This window comes from Sander lucioperca, chromosome 23 (genome assembly GCF_008315115.2).
Source record: "Sander lucioperca isolate FBNREF2018 chromosome 23, SLUC_FBN_1.2, whole genome shotgun sequence".
NCBI lineage: Eukaryota > Metazoa > Chordata > Actinopteri > Perciformes > Percidae > Sander > Sander lucioperca.
In genome coordinates this window covers 12,961,499-12,982,486 of record NC_050195.1, presented here as the reverse complement: position 1 = coordinate 12,982,486, position 20,988 = coordinate 12,961,499, and the positions used below count along the sequence as shown (strand labels likewise).

The 20,988-nt window shown below is 39.5% G+C and overlaps 2 protein-coding genes across 5 annotated transcripts in view; one reads left to right on the top strand and one right to left on the bottom strand.

The window, feature by feature from the left end:
- Positions 1-716: 716 nt before the first annotated feature.
- Positions 717-20,988, top strand: part of ift74 (intraflagellar transport 74) — a 33,820-nt gene continuing 13,548 nt past the window's right edge. For 2 of the 3 annotated variants that reach the window (XM_031300950.2, XM_031300946.2), the window contains exons 1-11: positions 722-935; positions 2,164-2,297; positions 3,109-3,250; positions 3,394-3,442; positions 3,630-3,728; positions 4,580-4,640; positions 5,979-6,038; positions 6,168-6,229; positions 15,856-15,994; positions 19,795-19,857; positions 20,581-20,724. In XM_031300950.2, the coding sequence (XP_031156810.1) occupies positions 2,169-2,297; positions 3,109-3,250; positions 3,394-3,442; positions 3,630-3,728; positions 4,580-4,640; positions 5,979-6,038; positions 6,168-6,229; positions 15,856-15,994; positions 19,795-19,857; positions 20,581-20,724 (948 nt within the window). In that variant the 5' untranslated portion in view covers positions 722-935; positions 2,164-2,168. Of the gene's footprint in view, positions 936-2,163; positions 2,298-3,108; positions 3,251-3,393; positions 3,443-3,629; positions 3,729-4,579; positions 4,641-5,978; positions 6,039-6,167; positions 6,230-15,855; positions 15,995-19,794; positions 19,858-20,580; positions 20,725-20,988 lie in introns of all 3 variants that reach the window. The other variant, XM_035998243.1, reaches the window with a different exon arrangement.
- Positions 7,789-15,141, bottom strand: LOC116050725 (leucine-rich repeat-containing protein 19). Of its 2 annotated transcripts, none has more exons than XM_031300951.2 (7): positions 15,055-15,141; positions 12,852-12,962; positions 12,443-12,693; positions 12,092-12,203; positions 11,164-11,251; positions 8,461-8,661; positions 7,789-8,337 (listed from the first exon to the last, which is right to left on the bottom strand). In XM_031300951.2, the coding sequence occupies exons 2-7, from the start codon at positions 12,951-12,953 to the stop codon at positions 8,033-8,035; spliced, it is 1,059 nt and encodes a 352-aa protein (XP_031156811.1). In that variant the 5' UTR covers positions 12,954-12,962; positions 15,055-15,141; the 3' UTR covers positions 7,789-8,032. The 2 variants fall into 2 exon arrangements, with proteins under 2 accessions (XP_031156811.1, XP_031156813.1); XM_031300953.2 differs by having other exon boundaries at positions 12,443-12,690.

Below are 20,988 nucleotides of genomic sequence, written 5' to 3'. Positions count from 1 at the left end.
TTGAGCTAACGTTAGCAACCAAACAGTCATAGATAGCTACAACGTTTTTGAAATGATTACCATCTTCTGTTATTGTATGTAAAGAGAAACGTTTATTATTTTATAGATTTCACAAATTTCAGTATGACACGTTATGCCGTAAACACTTTAAATCTGAGCATGCGCGACTCACATCTGCACTCGACTCACATCAGGCAGTGACCTCCTTCACTGGTCTGTTGGTCCATTCTTATATACAGTCTATGGGAGCTACGCGGTCCGAGGAGAAGCTTACCCCCTTGATTTTAGTCACCGATGGTGTTTAACTATAACAAACTACAACGCCCATAATTCCACGCAACTTCCCAACATCATCAAAAGTCCGTGTTTACCATCCATTGTTTTGATTGAGAGACCCCTAGCGGCATTAAGCTACATATTGTACGTTTAAATGAACAGTAGAAGAATTTAGTGGGTTTTGTTTTGTTTTGTTGTTTTGTTTTGAGGATTAAATTGCTGTGATGTAAAGTAGTCTGGTTCAGAGTTATAGACTGTATAATATGAACAGTCTATGGTTCAGAGTGATAGAAAAAGATCTATATATATATTTAGATATATCTAAAATATCTCTATGGCTCTGCTCTGGTTATAGTGCTACATACTCCGATACAGTAGGTGGCGGTATGCACCTTAATAAGATATGGTTGCAACCCGCCATTAAATCAGAAGAAGAAGAAGACGACAACAGTTACTAGGGTAACGTCAACATTTCGAGTTGCTGACTTTCTTCTAGCCAGCGTTTTTGAACTTTTAGCGTTAACGTAAGTTGGCATTTTCCTCTAAAGTAAACTAGCTAGCTAGCTAGCTAGCTAACGTTAACTAGAAAGCGGTTGGACATTTTAAACACATTTAACGTTACTGTCGAAGAAAACGACCAGACGGGAGTTCAGTTTAAGGTACGAAACACTAACGTTAGCATAGCTAACCATGATATTTCCTATGCGAGCTGACGCTTAGTTATTTTAACTTTGGTTAATGGTGACGTAAATTGTTTGATAAACAAAATGGCTAACGTGTTATCAAATTCAAAACGATCGAAACTAGTATAGCGATAGTTCACGTTACACATTTTTTTTAATTTCAGATAACGTTAACTAACGTTAACCCAGCACTGAGTTTACATTCAGGCAGCTAGCTAACGTTAATGTTACGACAAACGTTTTATTGATATTTGAAATCGCATTCTCATCAGACTATCGGGAATTCTTCAAATGGGCATTTTGGCGTTTATTGTTCGCTTTAAACCTTTCGAAGTTGTGTTTTAAGCTACCGAGCAGAAGGTGTGCTTTTGTTGAACCTTAACAGAAAAGCAACGTTTTCCAAACAAACATGGCTAGCTACTCCATAGAATCACGTTGACAGACCACAAGTCTGTCTATTACAACGTTAACTTATCTGACTGCAATCAGTGGTGCAGGTACGCTGAGACAGCTTTCATGCCAAGGTGCATGAATTTAAATAACTGTCCTTTTTAATAAATGTCTTAAAAGGTTTGCGCTCCTGGATCCAGGTTTTTCAAAAGGTAACGTTAGTGTCGGGTGAGTGTAGCCAAAATCATCAGTCCCATATTATAGAACGTTTGGCCACAAAAAAATTGCAGTCTCTTCAGATGCAAAAATAATCAAGTGAAACCTGTGACGTTTCGGTCAGAGGACCATTGTCTACTAGCTTCTGAAGAGCTTCTTCTACTTTTTGTCAGTGTGCAGGCGATTTTTCTATATGGGATTTGTGTAACCAGAACAAAATCAGTTACATCTTGGGTCTTCCTTCCTCATTCTTTTCCACTCCTGCACTTGGACAGCCCCAGCACTATATGTTCCATCTGTCCCTCCTCTGCTCTCACTGTATTAGCTAGAGCAGGTGTGGGCAGAGTAGGGAGGGATGGAAGATACAGTGCTGTGCCTTGGACGAATTGTCAGCTTCAGGATTCAAACCAGCAAACGTCCAGTCACAAGGAAGCTTTTCTGTCCTCTTGGCTGCTGTCACCAAGCAAACATACTAACAAGCACTGAGCTATAAAGCAGCACCACTAGGCTGTATCGATTTGTTTCCCTCCATCAGCAACAAATATAGTATTTGTTATTACTTGTTATTGTTATTGCTAATTTTTTTTACTGATTTTAGGCATCATGGCGAGTCAGCGGCCTCCCTCCAGCATTGGCCGCCCATTGAGCCGCAGTGGATCTGTGGTCCCTGTCGCTGGAAGACTCCCAACGGCCGTCCGACCTCCTCCTACCGCTATTCGAGTCCCAACTGGGGTATGTCAACTGCAGCTTGGATATATTTTAGCTTTGAGATACAAGTGCCTTTCCTGTGAGTATATTGGGAACTTTGCTAAAGTCAGTTAGCGACACTCTCTGGCAAATTAAAAAATAGCCTATATTAGGAACCTGTGCCGACGGTGTCTAGGCACTATATCCAACTTGTATTGCAAGCAGTGTTGGGCAGTAGCGTTACTATTTTAACTTCTCAATAGTGCCCACACAAGCTAAATTTCCCCTGAGCATTTCTGGAACTTAAGTGAGCGGAGCTTTCTGCTGGTCTGAAATACAACTGCTGAGGATCACTGCCAAACACGGACGTGTATGTCTTGTAACGTACTGTTCATGGATGTATAAAAAATAGCTAATGTAGTAAACTACTTTTGCCATGTTGCTGTAGCTTAGCTTGCCAAAACTGCAGCCAAAACTGACTACTCACTTAGTTTGCACTTGTTTATTTTGCAGACACACAAAATTGAAACGTAATTGTAAGATGACTGTATGAGGAAAAAAGGGCTACTCTTAATTATCTTTTGCCAGTAGACAGCACTACTGCTCTGTTGACCAGTGGGGAATCTCGTGAATGTGTAATGAACATTGTGCTGAATATTGTAAAGGCATGCTTTTTTATTTTATATGTTAAGAAACTATATTCCAAAATGTAACTAAACGTCTGGTTTCTCCCAACTTCAGTCAGTATGCACTTCGAACGAGCAGTATCAGTAAAAAAAAATTAAAAAATGATATTATGATAAATATCCATAAAAACCCAGTCTTATGGAGTTTAATTCTTTCATTTTCCATCCAGATGGTTCCAGGTACAAGTGTTCATCCTGGCATGAGGGGCGGCATCCCCATTGCCACCCCTGGAGTTCTCTCAGCACAGATCAAAGTGACTGACAGGCCCGTGACCCAACAGGGGCTCAGTGGTATGAAGACTGGCATGAAAGGTAAGTCTGAAGAGCATAGATTTGTATTTGTATGGTTTAATGTTAGGGCAAAAACTTTGAGCCACTGTCAGCCATGTTGAAACAGTCATAACATCATTACAAGTCTCACCTCTCGTTCTCTCCACCACCTCCATCCCCAAAAGGACCTCAAAGACAGATTCTGGATAAGTCCTACTACTTGGGCCTTCTTAGGTAACACATGCTACTATTAGTCCTAATATCACCAACTAAATGTTTAAGTAAAACATGTTAAGCCCTTGTTATTAGTTTACACTATGCAGCAGGTGTTTCCAGCAGGGCGGCTGTTTCTTAAACATCGTGTTGGTACACACTGGTCAATGTTACCATTAAAAAGTGAATGCTCTTGTTGTGCTGTTAGGAGTAAGATCAACGAGTTAACCACAGAGACCAGCAAACTGCACAAAGAGATTGACAACTACAACCAGGAGAATTCTGTGTATCTCTCCTACGAGAAGAGGTGAGTGATGTTTTTACTCGTTAGTGCTGACGCTGTACATTTTGTAATTAAAAAAACAGACCATGTTCTCCTATGTTATTTAAGCCTACGCAGTTCACACCCTTCAAATATTCATGTTTCTATGTTTATGGACTGCATTGAACCATGGATTCAGTTGAAAAAATAAGATAATATGCAATAACACAGAAAAAAAAAAATGGAATCTTCAGTCAGGAAATGTTAAGTCTCGCATTACCAGACCTTCCTCCACAGCTCTGTGGAGGAGGGTCTGGCTAGTCCACACAGCATTCCAGGATGGGAGAAAATCGTGCTCTGGTTTATTGGCATTTCTTTAAAGCAATCACATGACAGCACTAAGCGCCGGACCGAGCCGCTGAAAAAGCCTCGGGAAGGAACTTGTTTTGGTGGAACATGTGTACGTTCAAAAGTAGTTTTAGTCATACAACAGAAACTCAGATTGGACAGATAGTCTAGCTAGCTGTCTGGATTTACCCTGCAGAGATCTGAGGAGCAGTTAACCATAGTCCTCACAAATCCACCGGAGTTTAGAACGCCAACACAAAGACAGAGGACGGTAATGGACATCCGGCCGAAAAGAGGGACATCCGGCGGAATTTCCGGCGGTACCGGAGCAATCCCGGAAGTGGAACGTCGTGGATATAGACTAGGAAACAAAAGAAGTTGAAATTCAGTCCGTTTGTGCTGTATTATTAACAAATCACATGCAAATATAAGGGCTCTTGTAGAATAAATGATAGGATGAATTACTATTATAATGAACAACTGCATTACAGTGTGGGAGAAAAGAAATCTTAAATTACCAACCATTTGTGGTTTTCTTTCCCATTCAGAGCCGAAGGCCTTGCTGCAGAGATTAAGGATCTACAAGGCCAGCTTGCTGACTACAACATGGTAAATAGCTGTAAACTACAGGTTTTAGCCATTGTCTGTAATTATTTTGAATGTGTTATCATAGGAAAATAATCATCAATTTTTATATTCTGAATATCCCAAGCAAACAATTAAACAATTACTAAAACAATATTAGACAAATATTCTTACACTTTATGTATTGAGCTAAAGTAATCCATAATGACTGAGTTTAAAAAATAAAGAATGCAAACACCAATAGATTAGCCCCAACAAATGACAGGCAGGAAACCACAAATCTCAAGTTGATGGTGGAGTCCACACCGCAACTATAATGACAACGTCAAACGATATCGTTGGTAGGGTTGGGTACCAAAACGCAGTGCCAATAGGGCACCGGTGCCGACGTAAACGGTAGCAACGAGACCGAATAAGAATGAAAATTTCGGTGCCTCATTTTGGTGCCTGACTTTACACTACACCTGACAGCAGGTAACATTAGCCTACCTTTAGCTAGCAGCTGGATTAAACACGGTTAAAATGCAGCTAACAGCTAACATTAAACAGTGTAAAGTGTGACTGTATTTCACTGTAGAGGATTCCAACAGCGGGATGTAACAGTCTGCTCTGTAGCGCAGCAGCTGCCGTTTTTTTTTAAACAACAAATTAAACAACACAGACGGTGCATTCACTTGAAACTTGTAGCCTCATGGTGCATTCAAAGTTATTGTAAAATACCCTTTTCCCATCTGGTGGTTGTTTTTGTCATCCAACAGCAATTTACTGGTGAAATAAGTTATTGTTATAGTTATTACATTATTATAAAATCTTTAATTTTGACCATATGGCCTTAGCAATAAACAAGCCGTTCTTTAATGTCGCAGACTGTTGTTTAGTACCCTTCTTTTTTTTCTTGTTTTTTTTTTTAACTTTTAAAAGTACCGTTTAGGCACCGGCACCGCTTTAAAAGTATCAATTTACCACCGGTATCGGAAAAAACCCAAACGGTACCCAACCCTAATCGTTGGGATCACTTTCAAAGAGATTTGATGAACGATAGAAACACTGACAGCCAATCCAAATCCATCTGAATTTACAACATGACACGGTGGAGAGACACTGCGGAGAGATGTTTTGCACAGGTGGTTAGTGGCGTGATGTGACTTTTCCACTCGCTGTGACTACTTAGGTCTTTTTAGCTCTTTGTATTTCTGTATTTGTAAACTTTAGTACTTTGAAAGTGAATCTTGTGTTTTGGATGTTATTATCATACTGTCGGCGTGTTACAGTTTAAAACGTTTTTGGTTTCCAATGGGCTGTGCTACCCCTTATTTAACACTTGAGTCCTACTGATATGTAGCTTTGTGTTTGTATTTCCAGCTGGTGGACAAGCTCAACACCAATACAGAGATGGAGGAAATGATGAACGACTATAACATCGTAAGTACATTATGTAAGCAATATGGTAACTTTTCTGATTCGAATCACAGAGGGTATTCAGCAGGCTGATTGCAAATATAATGAGTGCCTGCTCATTCCTTTTATTTTTCTTCCTCTCTACCTTCCCAGTTGAAAGCCCAGAATGACAGCGAGGCTGAAAGCATTGATAGCATCTTCACTGAGAGGAGAGAGTAAGTACTCGGTGGACATTTCATCATGGTTATTGCAGGGTGTTCTCAACAACACAGTTGTATTGCTTGAGTTCATTGGGTAAGGATTTATGGTGGGAAATCCTGTTCTTAAACTTATATTTAATGTTGGCTTTTCTAGAAAAAAATCGAATAGCCAATGGTAATTCTGAAAAATGGTAATAGAAGAAAACATGCTTTTTGTATTTTATAAGCTTTGATTGAATTATCAATTTGTGTCATCAATGATAGATTTAGGAAATTGATTAATTGTTTGGATGTCATGGTTGTTTCTTTTAGAAAAGTTAGCTTTTATTTTGCAGTTGAACAACAATTTGATCTATAGTTTGTTGCATAAATTAACATATTTACTGTACAGTATACGGTCATCTTGAGTGCAGCTTTAAAGATGAGTATGTTATTTTGCACAAAACTAACTGAAGCAGAAGAAAATAGCACTGGTTTTGACCCACTTGTAAACATCTTTGAAAAGTGTGGTAGCTAACGTTATGGCTAAAAGCTAAACTGAAAGAACTTTTCAAAGCTAAAGTTGATCAAGTCATACCTGAGGTCAACCATGTCCCTGGAACGGCTCACTGGCCTTTCTGTCAGTATCAATCATTCAATAGGGGAGCAGATTTCATACGATGACATCATTGATTATTTTGCATCAAGGAAGGCCAGAAAGGTCAGGTTTTAGTTGTAGTTTGTGTTTTCTGTACTTAGTGCTATAGTGTAACAATTCGATTCTCTTTAGTGTGGTTTCACATTTGAGTGATGAAGGATTTGTGCTATGTAGAATATTTATTCTGTATTCTGTATTATTTGCATATTATTCTTAATATTTTATATTATTGTTGCTCTCTGCTCTTATTACATTTTTATATATATTGTATTTATGGCACATTTATTTATATATATATATATATATATATATAACAACATAAGTGAAAGAGAAAATTATATTTCTCAGTTGCACAAATCTTTCATTAGAACATTTGAAAAACACACTTAAGAGAATCCAGTTATTTAACTATTGCAATTACAACAGGAAACACTTTTTAAGTTGCACAATCTCCACAGCCAACATTTTCAAAAGACAATGAACACAATTCTGCACAAAATATGACAGTATAAGTCAGAATCAGAACTTAAAATAAATATACACTATAATATAGTAATTCTGCAAAATTCTTGGGGTGGGGGGGGCGCTTGAAGGGGGTCTCGCCCTGGGTGTATTTCAATGTAGAACCGCCACTGTATCTGGCTAATATAAATAGCTTGTTACTATGTTGTGTGAACCGTTAACTTCATTTGATATTGTATGTGGCATTTTCTTTTGCAAGGAGCAAATGTTGCACCAAAACAAGTTCCTTTCAGAGACTATTACACAGACTATTACACAGTGTCACAGTGTCCGGCGCTTAGTGATTGTGAGTTTTTTTCTCCTATCCCAGAATGTATGTGTGCTGTAGCCAGACTTTTACTCCACAGCACTGTGGAGATAGGTCTAGCAACGCAAGACTATGATAATACTAACCAGAGCTTAGAAAATAGTAACAAATAGTTTAATGGTTTTATTTAGCTGTCAGCTTATCCACCAAAGGCAAAATATACTGTACATATCACCTCTAGAGGAAATATTCTTTTGGTAGCATACAACGGCCCCCCTAGTGAGCACCTAGTTTTTCCAAATACACAAATGACAGATTTTCTTTTTGTGATGATTGCCTCCTCATCTTATTACTAGTTAACCAGCTGCGGTTCGATTCTTCATGGATTGGCTGAAGTCTCCTCTCCTGCATGTCATTCTTCCCTCTTGATGTATGGATCCTCAAAATACCCATCCTCCTCCTCTATTTGCCCACTCTCTTGCTCAAAGGTGAATGTCTGATGGTGCAGGTATCTTCCTGTCTCTGAGAAGACTGTTGACACAACATCCTCCTCCTCATCATCCTCCTCTTGGTGCAGTCGCAGATGACGATAGTTGTGGAAGAGCTTGTACCAGGAAGGCCCCTTTATGCCACATACGATGAGCATGCAGGTGCTTAGTGCCAAGGCTGCAACACATGCTGTGAACTTCCATGTGTTGCCGAGCACAGGTGTCTGGCCTAGTTGGGGTTGCAGGATGGAGAGGGAGAAGAGACTAGTCTGTTTAGAATGTTATGTTCTATTTGTACATCCACATATGCAATATAAGAAAAGTGAAATACCCACATTTCTCTTAGTCCTACCTTTGTTGATCTTGTGGTTCTGTGTTGATGCCAGTGTGGTCTTCAGCATAGTGGATAAGCCCCGAAACTGTTGAGAGTTGACTGGTGTTTGTTGGTCTGTAGTAAAGACTGGTGGTGGTGATGGGTAACACATAGCTGTAGCCTGCAAAAGATCCCTTTCAGCCTGCTTTTCTTGAGAAGCACAGGTGACTTTTAGTCCCTCTGTAGAGCCACATATATAAAAGTAATTTAATTAATGAGCATTCACTTACGCCCCTTAATAACATGCACCCCTTTACATTAATCTGACTGCAATTTAATCCATTCATGTCTGAATAAGCACCCTGGTCACTGACTGCAAACGTATTTTTTTATTTTATTGGTTTATTTGATAGGGACCATGCATATTTATGAACATTGTTGTATAAAAACACCATGTAAATATGCCAGAATTAGTAAAAATAAATACTTTTCATTTGTAGTCCCTAGGCAGGTGACATAGGACTAACAGAGACTTACAGCACTCATTCACTATACTTTAAAGCAGCCATATTATGCTCATTTTCAGGTTCATAATTGTATTTTAAGGTTGTACCAGAATAGGTTTACATGGTTTATTTTTCAAAAAACACCATATTTTTGTTGTACTGCACCGCTCTCTCTCACTGCTGCAGATCCTCTTTTCAGCTGGTCTCTGTTTTAGCTACAGAGTGAGACGTCTTTTCTTCTTCTTCTTCTGTACTATCTTTGATTGCACTTGCACATGTGCAGTAGCTCAGATGTAGATCATGTCAGCTAGCTAGCTCCATATACAGTCAAAGAGGCTGTTTCTACAACTTCGGTCAGTTACAAGGCAGGATTAGCTGGGAGACTTCTAAATGAGGGCGCATATGTAAGTAGTTCTTTTGTAAATTATGGTGAACTTGTGTGTGTTGTAGCAGTGCTTTGCTATTGAGAACGAGGTAGCATACTAGCGTTAGCATGCTAGCGTTAGCATGCTAACGCTACGAGCTAATGGTTGCGGTTATCCTGCTCGTTTCGGCTTCTGACGTCACAAGCCGTGCCGATTTTGAACAGCTCACCTGGAGACTGAAGGCAGGACACATTCAGAAACCGTATCTCACTCTAAACAGCATGGATGGATTTTTTTTCAAAGTTTGTATGTGTGTGGAAGCACCAGAGACACAACATAACACCCCAAATCCCAGAAACAGTGATTTTTTTCATAATATGGGCACTTTAAAAGGTACACATAATGGTGACATATACATCGACAAACAAACAAAACAAAAATACATGATGACAAAGAAAATATTCATCCACCTCTATACTACACTAAATTTAACAGTGAAAGTGTATGGGTGATGAAATGTGTGACAGTTAAAAGTGAGTGTATCTCTGGTTTTCTAGAAGCCACTGTTTTAAGTGAGTTTTATGGTGCTGACACACCAACCCGATAATCGGCCGTTGGACAGTCTGGCGAGGTCGGTGACTCGAGTCTGTTCGGTGTGTTCCGTGCCTTCGTCCGTCGGGGAAGCCGTCGGCCTTTATTTTGGCCAACCCGACATGCTCAGTCGGAGACAAGGCAGTCGGGACTCACCCGGAAATGGCGAGCAGATGAGCCTCTCAAAATCTGATGAAAATCTTTTAAACTAACCTTTGTTGATCTGAAATGAAGACAGATTCAGCAACTGCATGGCCTATTTCTCGCTTAAAATGTTTTCAGAAACACGTTTCGGTTACCTATTTTAGTACAATATGAGATCGTATTCTGAACAAGCCGCCATGACAGTCTGGCTGTGAATTTTCGGAGAAAAAAGAACCACGTGACGCGTTCGTCCAATCAGCTGCCGGTTTTCATTTTCTGGGAAACAATACAGAGAAGCGCCGCCTGCTGCTATGGAGACGTATTACATTTTGCACACGTGCAGAGCATACGCTCAAGTCGGCGTCGCCTCAGTGTGTTTTGAGGCATTTTTTTGGACCTCGGGGACCCGACTGATCAGTCCGACTAGCTTTTCTGCCGACGGTCGGCCGTCTGGTTAGTGTGTAACAGCTCTTAAAGGTGTTGAATGTTGGACACACTCTTATTGGGAGGGGCAAGCTATTCCAGAGTTTACCTCCTATTATTGACAATACGTTTTGTCCAAAAGTGGTGCGTCTAAATGGTATCACACAATCCCCTTTTACAGAGGCCCATGTACTACCTCCGCAGTATGACCTTATTATGTACACAGTTTCTTGACTGCATCTCTGTCAATTATCCAGTGCTACCCTGAATGCCTGGCAGCTGACCCTGATTGCATTGCAGCCTTGATTTACCTGTGAGCTGTCACTTGTTTTTACATGCCCTGAAGAAGACTGTGAGTTGAAACGTTTAGGCACTTAGCCCATTTATTAAAGGTTTTTTGAATTTTTGCAAAGCAGTGTGCCTTGGTATTTTTTGGTTATGACTTTTTGAGCACTAAGCTAAGTGTAAGTCTAACCTCTCTTTTAGTCTTGTATGTCCTTGGATACGAAGAGCACCTGTATTTTGATACCAGCATTAGTTACATAGTCCTCCTCAGCCTATCCACTGGCATTTGCTCTCTATATTTTTTATGGGTACCAGGTACTTGGCATTTTGGATTTGCGTCTAATTTTGAACAGAATTTTGGTTCCCAACTCCAGTCACATGTCGGCTGTATTACTGAAACTTCAAAACTGCAGAAAGGACATTATTACCAATGGTAACTCCAACTGCTTTGACCTCTCCAATGCTGCTCAGCAGCGGACAGGAACAATTCCAGGGGTTTTCCTGTAGGTTCAGCACCTAATGAGACCAGACTGTGTCAGATTTATGATTTAATAATAATGTGAAAAAATGCACATGCTTGACCAGGTTTACTTGCTAGTTGTGTTTTCTTTTACGTAGAAATGACTTTGGTCCACTTATAACTACGTATTTCATATAACATTCTTGAAGGAACACATTATTCTCTCTCCTATTGAATTGAAAATAATAACTTGCAATACAAATGTATTTAGTAAGGTTGTTTTTTAAACATTGACGAATTAGACAGGAACTTCAGGTAACGAGAAAAAACGAAGCAGGCTTGCGGTGAAAAAGTTGAGACCTACTAAACTTTTGTAGAAACGCAATCCCACATCACAGTACCGTGGCCATTCATGTAACCGGCGATCAGACTCGTGGTGCGTTTTTACTGTAACTATGGTTTGAGGCGGTGTGAGAATCCCGTGAAGTAAACAGAAACATCATCATGCTACAAGAAAGTTTTCAAACACTATGGAGTGTAAAAATACAAAACAAGCACTAAACTGCCCAGGAGTTTGTGTAACAGCTGAATGTTTCCTGCAACAACAAAGCACTCTCTATGTCTCGCTCGTCTCTTTTCTTTCTCTCTCTGTCCTGTGAAATAAAGCTGCCTTCAAGTGCGGTCGGAATCGTCAAAATCTATAAATGATCTGACAGAAAATCGTAATTGTGAAATATAAAGTCTACTTGTGCTTTGTTGGTGGGTTTAAGTACACAACAGGATGTCACACAAATGGGCCGTTTCATTAACCACCACCACCACCACCCTGCGGCAAATTTGCTGGATCACTTTTTTTGGTGTGAATGCCCCGTTACACATTATTTTGGGGGGTTTACCTGTAGATTATTCAGCCGTCTCAATAGTTGTGTATGGAGACTTGTCAGCAGGTTGTGGGACAGGTCCAGCTCGGCCAGGACATCTAGGCCAGAGAAAGACTCTGGGTCCAGGCTGCAGTTACACCCAGTAGTAGGATCAGTTGAAAACACAGTAATTATTGTAGCAGCAGCGATGGTAGTATACATACTTTAACAGTCTCACCAAATTTGATCAAATGTGACAACAGTATCCATGAACAGCACTTAACTGACATTTTTATATACCTAATTTTAAACTTTTCTAGTGTATTCAAAACTTGTTAAAATGAGTATGTAGAATGGAAGCTAGCGTCTATTAGCTTTCTTAATTACCTGCTGATTTTGTTCCTGGACAGAGACAGCACTCTGAGGTGTGGTACCACAGAGAAGTACTTGGCTGGTATACTGGTCACCAGGTTTCCATCCAGGTGGAGTTCTACCAGTCTGGGATAACTAGCCAGGGCTAGTCTATCAGTCTCATTTAGAGTAATCAGGCTCCCCTCAATCAACAGTTTAGTGACAGAGGAACTGTTGCAACTATGTGGAATGACTTGCAGAAGCTTGTTGGTCAAGTTCTTTACCTGCTGATGTATGGATGGACCGTTATTACAACAGAAGAATAAGTCTGAATAAACATGCAAATTAATCATCATTGCTCTTAAATGTCGGCAAAAAAATATTTTCACTCACTGCGAGTGCCAGCTTATCAAAAAAAGAATAGAAAGAATAGAACATTTCCTACCAGTGTGTCTTCTTCCACAACCTCAGCATTACTTCCCAGATTATTCATTGCCAACATTGCACTCAACCACAGCAGTAGGAGAGGTTGCCGGCATCTCTCCATTATCCTACCCTGAAATACAGTAAACACTCTGGGTAATCAATACTTTCCTTTGTAAAATAGACTCCTTTGTTTTACCTGGGATGCTAAGACCAATAGGAAGTTGGTGTTCTGTAACTTGCGCTTTTTTTGCATCATTAGGGTTCACAGATTATATGTGTAAATGTTCGTGCAGATTGGACTCACAGCCTAGGAGGAGTTCAGAAAAGTGGGCTTAGCATATTTAGCTGTTTTGCAAGGGGAGAAGTATAGGCGGTAATGGGTGTGGCCTAAACAGTGTTGGGCAGTAACATATACCTTAGTAATATATTACTGTAATATTGTTACTTTCCACAGTAAAGAGTAGTAAACAGTAATTATATTAGTAACTAATCCAAGTAACACTGCATTGCCCGAATGTGATTTGTTTTTTGCCCCAGATAGGCTTTCTTATATGATGAATTAACGTGTATGCATGTCGTACTTTAGCACTTGGGCTTTGAGCCGAGTGGGAACATCGATAACATCTAACATGTCACTGTGAGTAAAGCAGAGCAGTTTCCCTCTCATCTTGTGCACGCAGACCCAGCAAGTTACTGTGGTTATGAAAATCTGCGTCGCTAGGTCGTTTTCATAATGTAAGCCTATGTGAAACTCGACAAAAAAAACTAATAGACCTATGTAAATGTGCGATAGTCTTGGTAACACACAGTAACAGTATGAATGCAAAATGTTTGGACAGTTTGGCTAATTGTTACTCCTCCTGTAAGGTTAATTATTGTTCAAACAAAGTAGAATGAGTGCTAAAGTAGCTGGCAGGTTGTGTGTTTGGTTTGTGTTTTTTTTTTGTGGCAGGTGGGCCGCGAAAGCAATATAGTAATATATCAAGTAACTAATAACTTTTGATACTAAGTAATAAGTAAAGTAATATTACTTTTTAAAGGAGTAATAAGTAAAGAGTAACATATTACACTTCCTGAGTAACCTGTTTCAGGTCGGTGATCTGGGCTAAAAATAAACCAATGTCCAATGTGCTGTATACATTTGGATTTTGCACTTATCCACAGTTCTGTATACACGTGCACACTGTAATGTTCCACTACAAGTCCAAGACAAGAGAAAACTTCTTGCATTAACTGGTTTATTAAACCACTCAAAACAGTGCCATTAGGTACATTATTATTATGAAATGTGTTGCAATGTCTCACAGAAAAAACAATGTACACACATTACCCTGAAATACAGTAAATACCGTACAGGATTACGGCTGCCAGCGCTACTGCGCACAAAATATTCTGATTACGAATGGCCAAAATGGTGATGCGTTGCTTTAAATGTTGCTGCCACAGGAATTGGGCGACACCATTATCTCCTTTCTTTTCGTAAAGAATGGTCCAATGTATCCTATGCTTAAAGAGATAAGAAAGGAAGCATTGAAGCACCTTTCCTTATCACTTAGAAAAATCAACTGGCTCTCATCATCTCATCATTGCTGCCACTTAACTACTTTTGGGTCATTTCACTCACTTCCTAAGCAAAAAGGACAATTCGACCGCAGCCTGGGACTTTCATTAAAGTGCTAATTAAAAACATCCTTGTGAAAATTACATATTTTTTTGAAGTCCTTCAATTTTCTTAATCTATTAACTTGTAAGACCATAAATTCCACTAACCCGAGTATAAAACCACTTGTGTAAACTTGGGTAACTTTAGATAGGACGTTACACCGAACCATGTCAACACCTTAAACTATGACCAGGACGCAAGGTTTTCATTATCACTTATGTACATATAACAGACAAAATCTGCTTACACATTCTGTGTAAAATTTAATCAGAGTTTAGTATATATGAAATCTCTTAAGTCACTTACACCGGAGTCTCGTATTTTCCTGATATCATTTGGAGAAAACAAACACATTGAACTTCTTGAAACTGTAATTCAGTGAAGAACAAGCACCTGTGTGTCAGGCGAATAACCTTTGCCCTGCATACACTGCAACATATGTCAGTTTCCTGACTGTTCTTATGTACAGTTTGTCATCTCACAATGTTTGTCATCTCAAACCTATTTTAATCATATTCTGTCACTATTCTATATTACTGAATAACAACCAAAGACTTACCTGTGCTTCTAGGGGCACTTAGATGAACTTCAACTCACCTGTCACCGTGATGCAGCTAGCACAGCAAATGACCTTTGTTCATTGTTGTAAAACCTGTAAGCTAACATACGCTGTTTCTGCTAACTAAACATTTATGTTTGTTGAAGTCACTCCTCCTTTTCTCCTTTCTTAACTTGGTTAGAAGTATATTTTAAGCATGTTGGCCATACCTCTCATTTAAACATTGAAATAATACAGCAAATGAATGAAGAGGATTAATGACTATTGATGATTTAAGTATTTCAAAAGTTGTTTTTCCAATGATGCATCCTGGTCTTAGGGAGAAAGTTATTGAAGGCTGATGGACAAACTAAAGAAGGCAAAGAAGAAGGATTTACAGTAATGGATGGGAATTGGGTGAAAAGACAGCTTGATGCATAGGGGGTTTGAATTACTTTAGATAAAAGAAAAAAGGAAGGAAGGGAGAAAAGAAGGTAGGAGTGTAATATGGAAGGAAGGGAAGAAGCAACCAGGGATGGGAGTAAAGGAAGTGAGACAGCCAAGGAGGTAACAGAGAAGAAAAGGAGGACAACAGCAAGGAAGCAGTGATATACTGTACATTTACCCAGTCAATCTGACATCTCTCCCACCCTTCTCTGCATCCTTTCTTAATCTATCTATCATCTATTTTATATGCCCTGGTTTGAATGTGGCCTAGGACCTTTGTCACAATGTCATGTCTCCCCCACCCAATAATATTGACTAATGAAGGCAAATTAAACAAACAACAAACTCTTCCACCCTGATGTGTTTGCTATGCAGAAGAGAGGAGGCTATCCGGGAGATTGAAGAAGGGATCAGGAGGGAAAGGCGGGTCGCTGATGAGGTTGTCCAGGCAATGCCAGCCACAAAGCAAGAGAAGTATTTCACCATGACAACAGCCAATGAGGAACTGTTACAGGTATAAATGTTGTTTAGCCCTAATATTATTATCATACTGCGAGGGTGCAAGATTAACTTTTTTGAAGCAGTTGCCTCTGCCGAAGTCCATTAATACCTGACAATGGACACCTCAAAGGGCATTATCACTTATACCATGGTCAATTGCCAAATAAAGTTTTTTTTTTTTAAACCATTATTTTATATTTTAATGCGTTTTACAATCGAAATCTAAACAATAACTCAGTTTCTGGTTACAGCTGAGGGTTTGACTAATACCTGGAAAAAGCACAGTGTTTCCCACACATAGACTAATGTGTGGTGGTGCGCTTCACTATCAACACTGGACGCCGCACATTGCGTTTTGTTATTCTTTTTTTTTTTAAACGCTATTTAAAACACGTTCAGCTGCATTTCCTTTCCCTGCTCTCCTCCATCTCTCTGTCACTTGTGTCTCGCTCACATACACACACACAGACACACACACAGCCCCTCCCACAGTGCACACAGCATCTGTCTTCATAAAGGAGAGAAGACTGCTGGCGAAATTCACAAGTTCACGAAAGGTTGGTATCTTTCTCGTGAACACCTTTACACAATCACACATTAAAAAGTGCTATAAAAATATTTTATATTCTGAATATAATTTTGTCAGTGTGTTAATGTTGGAGTCCCGACCCGACTCTTGGCAAACAAGCGATTGCGCCTGCTTTAGAAAGTTAACCAGTCGCAAATTTGCGGTAAAATGCAGTTGGGTTGTCGAGGTCAAAACACTATATGTAGCAGCTGTGAATCAAATAAATGTATTATAAATAATGTTATGTCATTTTTTACTCTTACACTGAATGTTTGCTGCTTCAATCCAGATGAGTATTGAAAAGTATTTTCCGCGACTGATAAAGGCACGTGTTGAGGATGAGGACCGGCCTGAACCGGAGGTATCAGTCTGAAACAGAGCTGAACAGTCCCACCAATGGAATTAGTTATGTTATTAATTAGTTTACAATATTTTCAGGCTTCAACCAGTGAAAGACAGGGTCAGGGAGAGAAAGAGATAGATTCGTTAGGCATTGAAGTAGGAGAGGAGAACAGCATCCAACAGTGTGTTGTTATAAAAATAAGTCGCCCCCCCCGCACCACAAATTGCTTTCTAATCTGTGGGAAACACTGAAGCATTTCCATCCCATAAGGTTTATATGCAAGGCAAACGTTGTTCATTGCTCCAGTAAATAGGACAGGCCTTAGCTACGACTTGCCACGCTTAGCAACAGGAGATATTTATATAGTCCGCTCAGCTCACAGAACCTTTCATCTCAGCTACGAGCCAGAAAGCTAACACTATGCTAGCAAGATTCAAAATCAATAACATTGTGTACAGTTGGCAATCAGTAAATATAATTTGACAGTATGTTTAACAACAAGACAAGCTAGCTACCCAGCCATGTTAAAAAACAATTTTCAAGAACAAATGATCCTCCATGTGTACTGTCGGCCGCAGCCTGAAGTAGAATCAGAATCAGAATCAGAATCAGAAAAAGCTTTATTGCCAAGTACGTTTACACACACAAGGAATTTGTCCTGGTGTTGTAGGTGCATGTCACATTAAAGCAACACGCACAGACACACCGAGTCGCCATATATGCGGCGCCAAAACAACTCTCTCTTAACTCTCGCAGGGAGAATACAGCATCACATGAGGAGAGGAGAGGGAAAAAAAAGCAACTCTCAGACTGTCCTCATAAAGATAAGAACAGTGTGGGAACAGGAAAAAAAAACCACCTCAGCACATAGGCACACAAACAGTACATTTGCACTGCTGAACATAACATAACATAACATAACATAAATGTACAGTTGCACATTTGGCTGCGAAGGCGTTGGACTGGGGAGAGGGTAGGTTGGGGGAGTTTGGCCTGCTGAGAAACGCACAGCCAGCCCGGCAGAGACACAGCCCGGCAGAGACCTGAACAGTGAACGGGATGTGAGATAATGTCATTCGCTGTGAAACAAAGTGTAACTTACTTCCTGCAGCTTGTGTGTAAGCGCCATGCTGTGGTGTTAAGAGGACGAGTCACTGAAGCACACACAGTGTTGGGAATAACAGATTCACATTTCCTTTTCCTTTTTTGTAGATAATTCATTTAGACAGTAAATAGTCAGTTTCACTGGAACTCCTATAACACTTTTTTATGGATAATTAATTAATGCCTCTCTAAAACTGTTAATTACTTTTAGCTACATAGACCCAATAAATTGGCAACTTAGCATCAAGTGTGCAAATATCCAGGGTGTCTAGGTGTGGGAGGATGGTAGGATGGGATTGTACAGAAAAAAAGTATGAACACATCAATCATACCAGTACAATCAATTATGAAGATTCTCACAAATCACAGAGGCCGTTGCAATGAGCATGATATGCTGATGTAGGCAAGCTGTATGTTAACAACACTTTTCCCTCACATTTTATAGCACAGTAGTTTGTTTTTTAGCAGCAATACCTTGGCGCTGGCCCTCAGACAAACTGTTGCCATCTTTGGCACCATGTAAAATACATGTAATTTGTGTCCTCCTTCAGTGTTTCCCACAGGTTGACTTGTGGTGGTGTGTGGCGCAGGATCGACGGCATGGCGCGTAATGGCTGCGTTCAGTAATAATGGGTTCAGTTGTAAACTAGTCAAATGAAGGTGAAAAGAATGACTACATAACATTATCAGATAATTTAGAATGAAATAAATATTTACATATTCAACCAATTAGACTAAAAGATGATTTCAGAGTAGTTATGGCTGCACGATATGAGGAAAATATGCGATATGCCCCAACGTTGTTGAATATTGCGATAATGATATAACTTGTTAATAGATTTTAAAATGTAGCCTACTCAGTTCTGCATTTCTGCTGTTTTCAGTATTTTGCTAAAATACTACAAATTGCACGTTAAATTTTAAACAAATTACAAAAAAAAGTGTAGCTATGATGTGCTTTGTCAATTAAATCGTTTTGTTTTTTCAAATGATTACGGTTCAGCAGATAAAATACCCATAATACTGTACTATGATCCATACAGAAAGTTACATGTTATTATTAATCTCAACACTGTTCCCTCCTAACTCCTGTTAAATCATATAAGACTAACACTATCTAAAGTTAATTCTTGTTCATTTTGTTGGTTAGATCATTGTTCATTTTTTTAAGTGTTTTAATCTGTGTTTTGGGGATCCTAAACATGCTGTTCTGTACTATACACGTCCTGTTGCAGTCATTAAGATCTCATCTGAACAGATTTCTGTCATTCAAACAACTCTGAGTTGTAGTTTAAAACTTCTACAGCCAACTTAATAAAATGAAGGGCTTTATTCGGGCTTAAGTCCATAAATGCAGTTAATGGATACATTAGCTCTGATTAGCGGTTAGCTCCAGTTAGCAAGCTCCGTTATTAAGATATGGAGCGGAGGAGACTGCAGCAGAGAGGGGTAACAACCAGACTGTGGGAACATAGGTCTGTGGGAACATAGGTCTGTGGGAACATAGGGCTGTGGGAACATAGGGCTGTGGGAACATAGGCACGCTCCCCTCTGAGCAAGTGCAGCGTTGATGCTGTCATGCACGCAGTACGCAACTTCAAGAGGGGGAGGGGCTGGAAGCAGCTGGTCTGTGTGCGCTGAAAATAATTACATTGTTGTTTGGAAAAAAAATTTAATTGGGATTTTATCTACCTGGCCGGGTCTCAATTTACCTGGGCGGGGCGCCCAAGTACAACCTATGTATGGGAAACACTGCCTCCTTTCTTAATCTTCTACTTGTCTCCTTATTTTTTTGTAGGAGCTAACTGTTCTACAGGAGGAGCTGGACATTCTGATAACTAGGAAGGAGGACTACGATGCTGTAAGTTGTGTTAAAAACACAGGAAAATAATCAAGGAAGGGTTAGTGTATGGAAGGAAGGCAGGGTTCCCCTACAGAAACCATTTTTACATTTTTAATACCACATAGAATGTAATTTTATACCTGTTACACAGTCATACTAGCCAAAGTATAAAGAACTTATATATAACTATAATAATGAAAACCAAGTGGAATGTGAAATGTCATTCTTGGCAGTATATAAGAATTACTCCTAATATATCATCATTAATTAATCATTAAACATGGACCTGGATGGACAGATTAACAAATAAAAAGTAATAACTAATTAATTAAAGGTCCACGTATGAATTTTATATAAGGCCAGAGGTGTGGAACAACAGAGATTTTCCAGCCAGGTTTTGCCTGAAATCACATATCACATAAAATCATGTTACTGCCTACAGCAAGCTAGAAAAAAAACATTCAAGACCAGGACATTTTAAGGCCTTGGCCCTTTTTTTAGGAAAGCGAATTCAGAGTAAGACCTACAGACACCCTGGGTAGGAAGGTGATGAATTGTGGAAAAGAGGAAGGGAATAAGGAAACAGACAGTGACAAATAATTAGGAAAATGCATGTGAAGTAAATGCAAATTGCTTTTCAGTGACATCCACCACTGTGCCGCAGTAACTTATCTGCTGCTGTAGTAGTAACAGTAGTATTAGCAGTATAAATAGTTTGATCTTACATTATCCTGTGTGCAGGAGCTGGCCCACTCGCACATAAAGCAGGAAGTGGTTCGGCTTCATGAGACTCTGTCAGCGCTGGAGGCGAAGCGGGACACCATGGAGGCTGAGCACAAGAGCCTGGGCTCCCCACAGGAGGAACGAGAGCAATTATTCAAACAGGTTAGCTTTACAACCAGCCAAAGAATGGCTGAATGTTAGTTGAGATCATTAAACTGCTTACAATATGCAGCAACAATGTTTTATTAGACTAATGTAAACTGCAATAATAAAAAGAAAATAAATAAAGAAAAATCAACATATACGACAGAAAAATCTTGATTAAATCTAAATTTCAGAATTTGCAGAAACTAGAGAAATTAGAAAGTACGCAAAGTTTTAACACTATCACCACCAGACCCCAAGAGCACCTGTATCTTTTGTTTG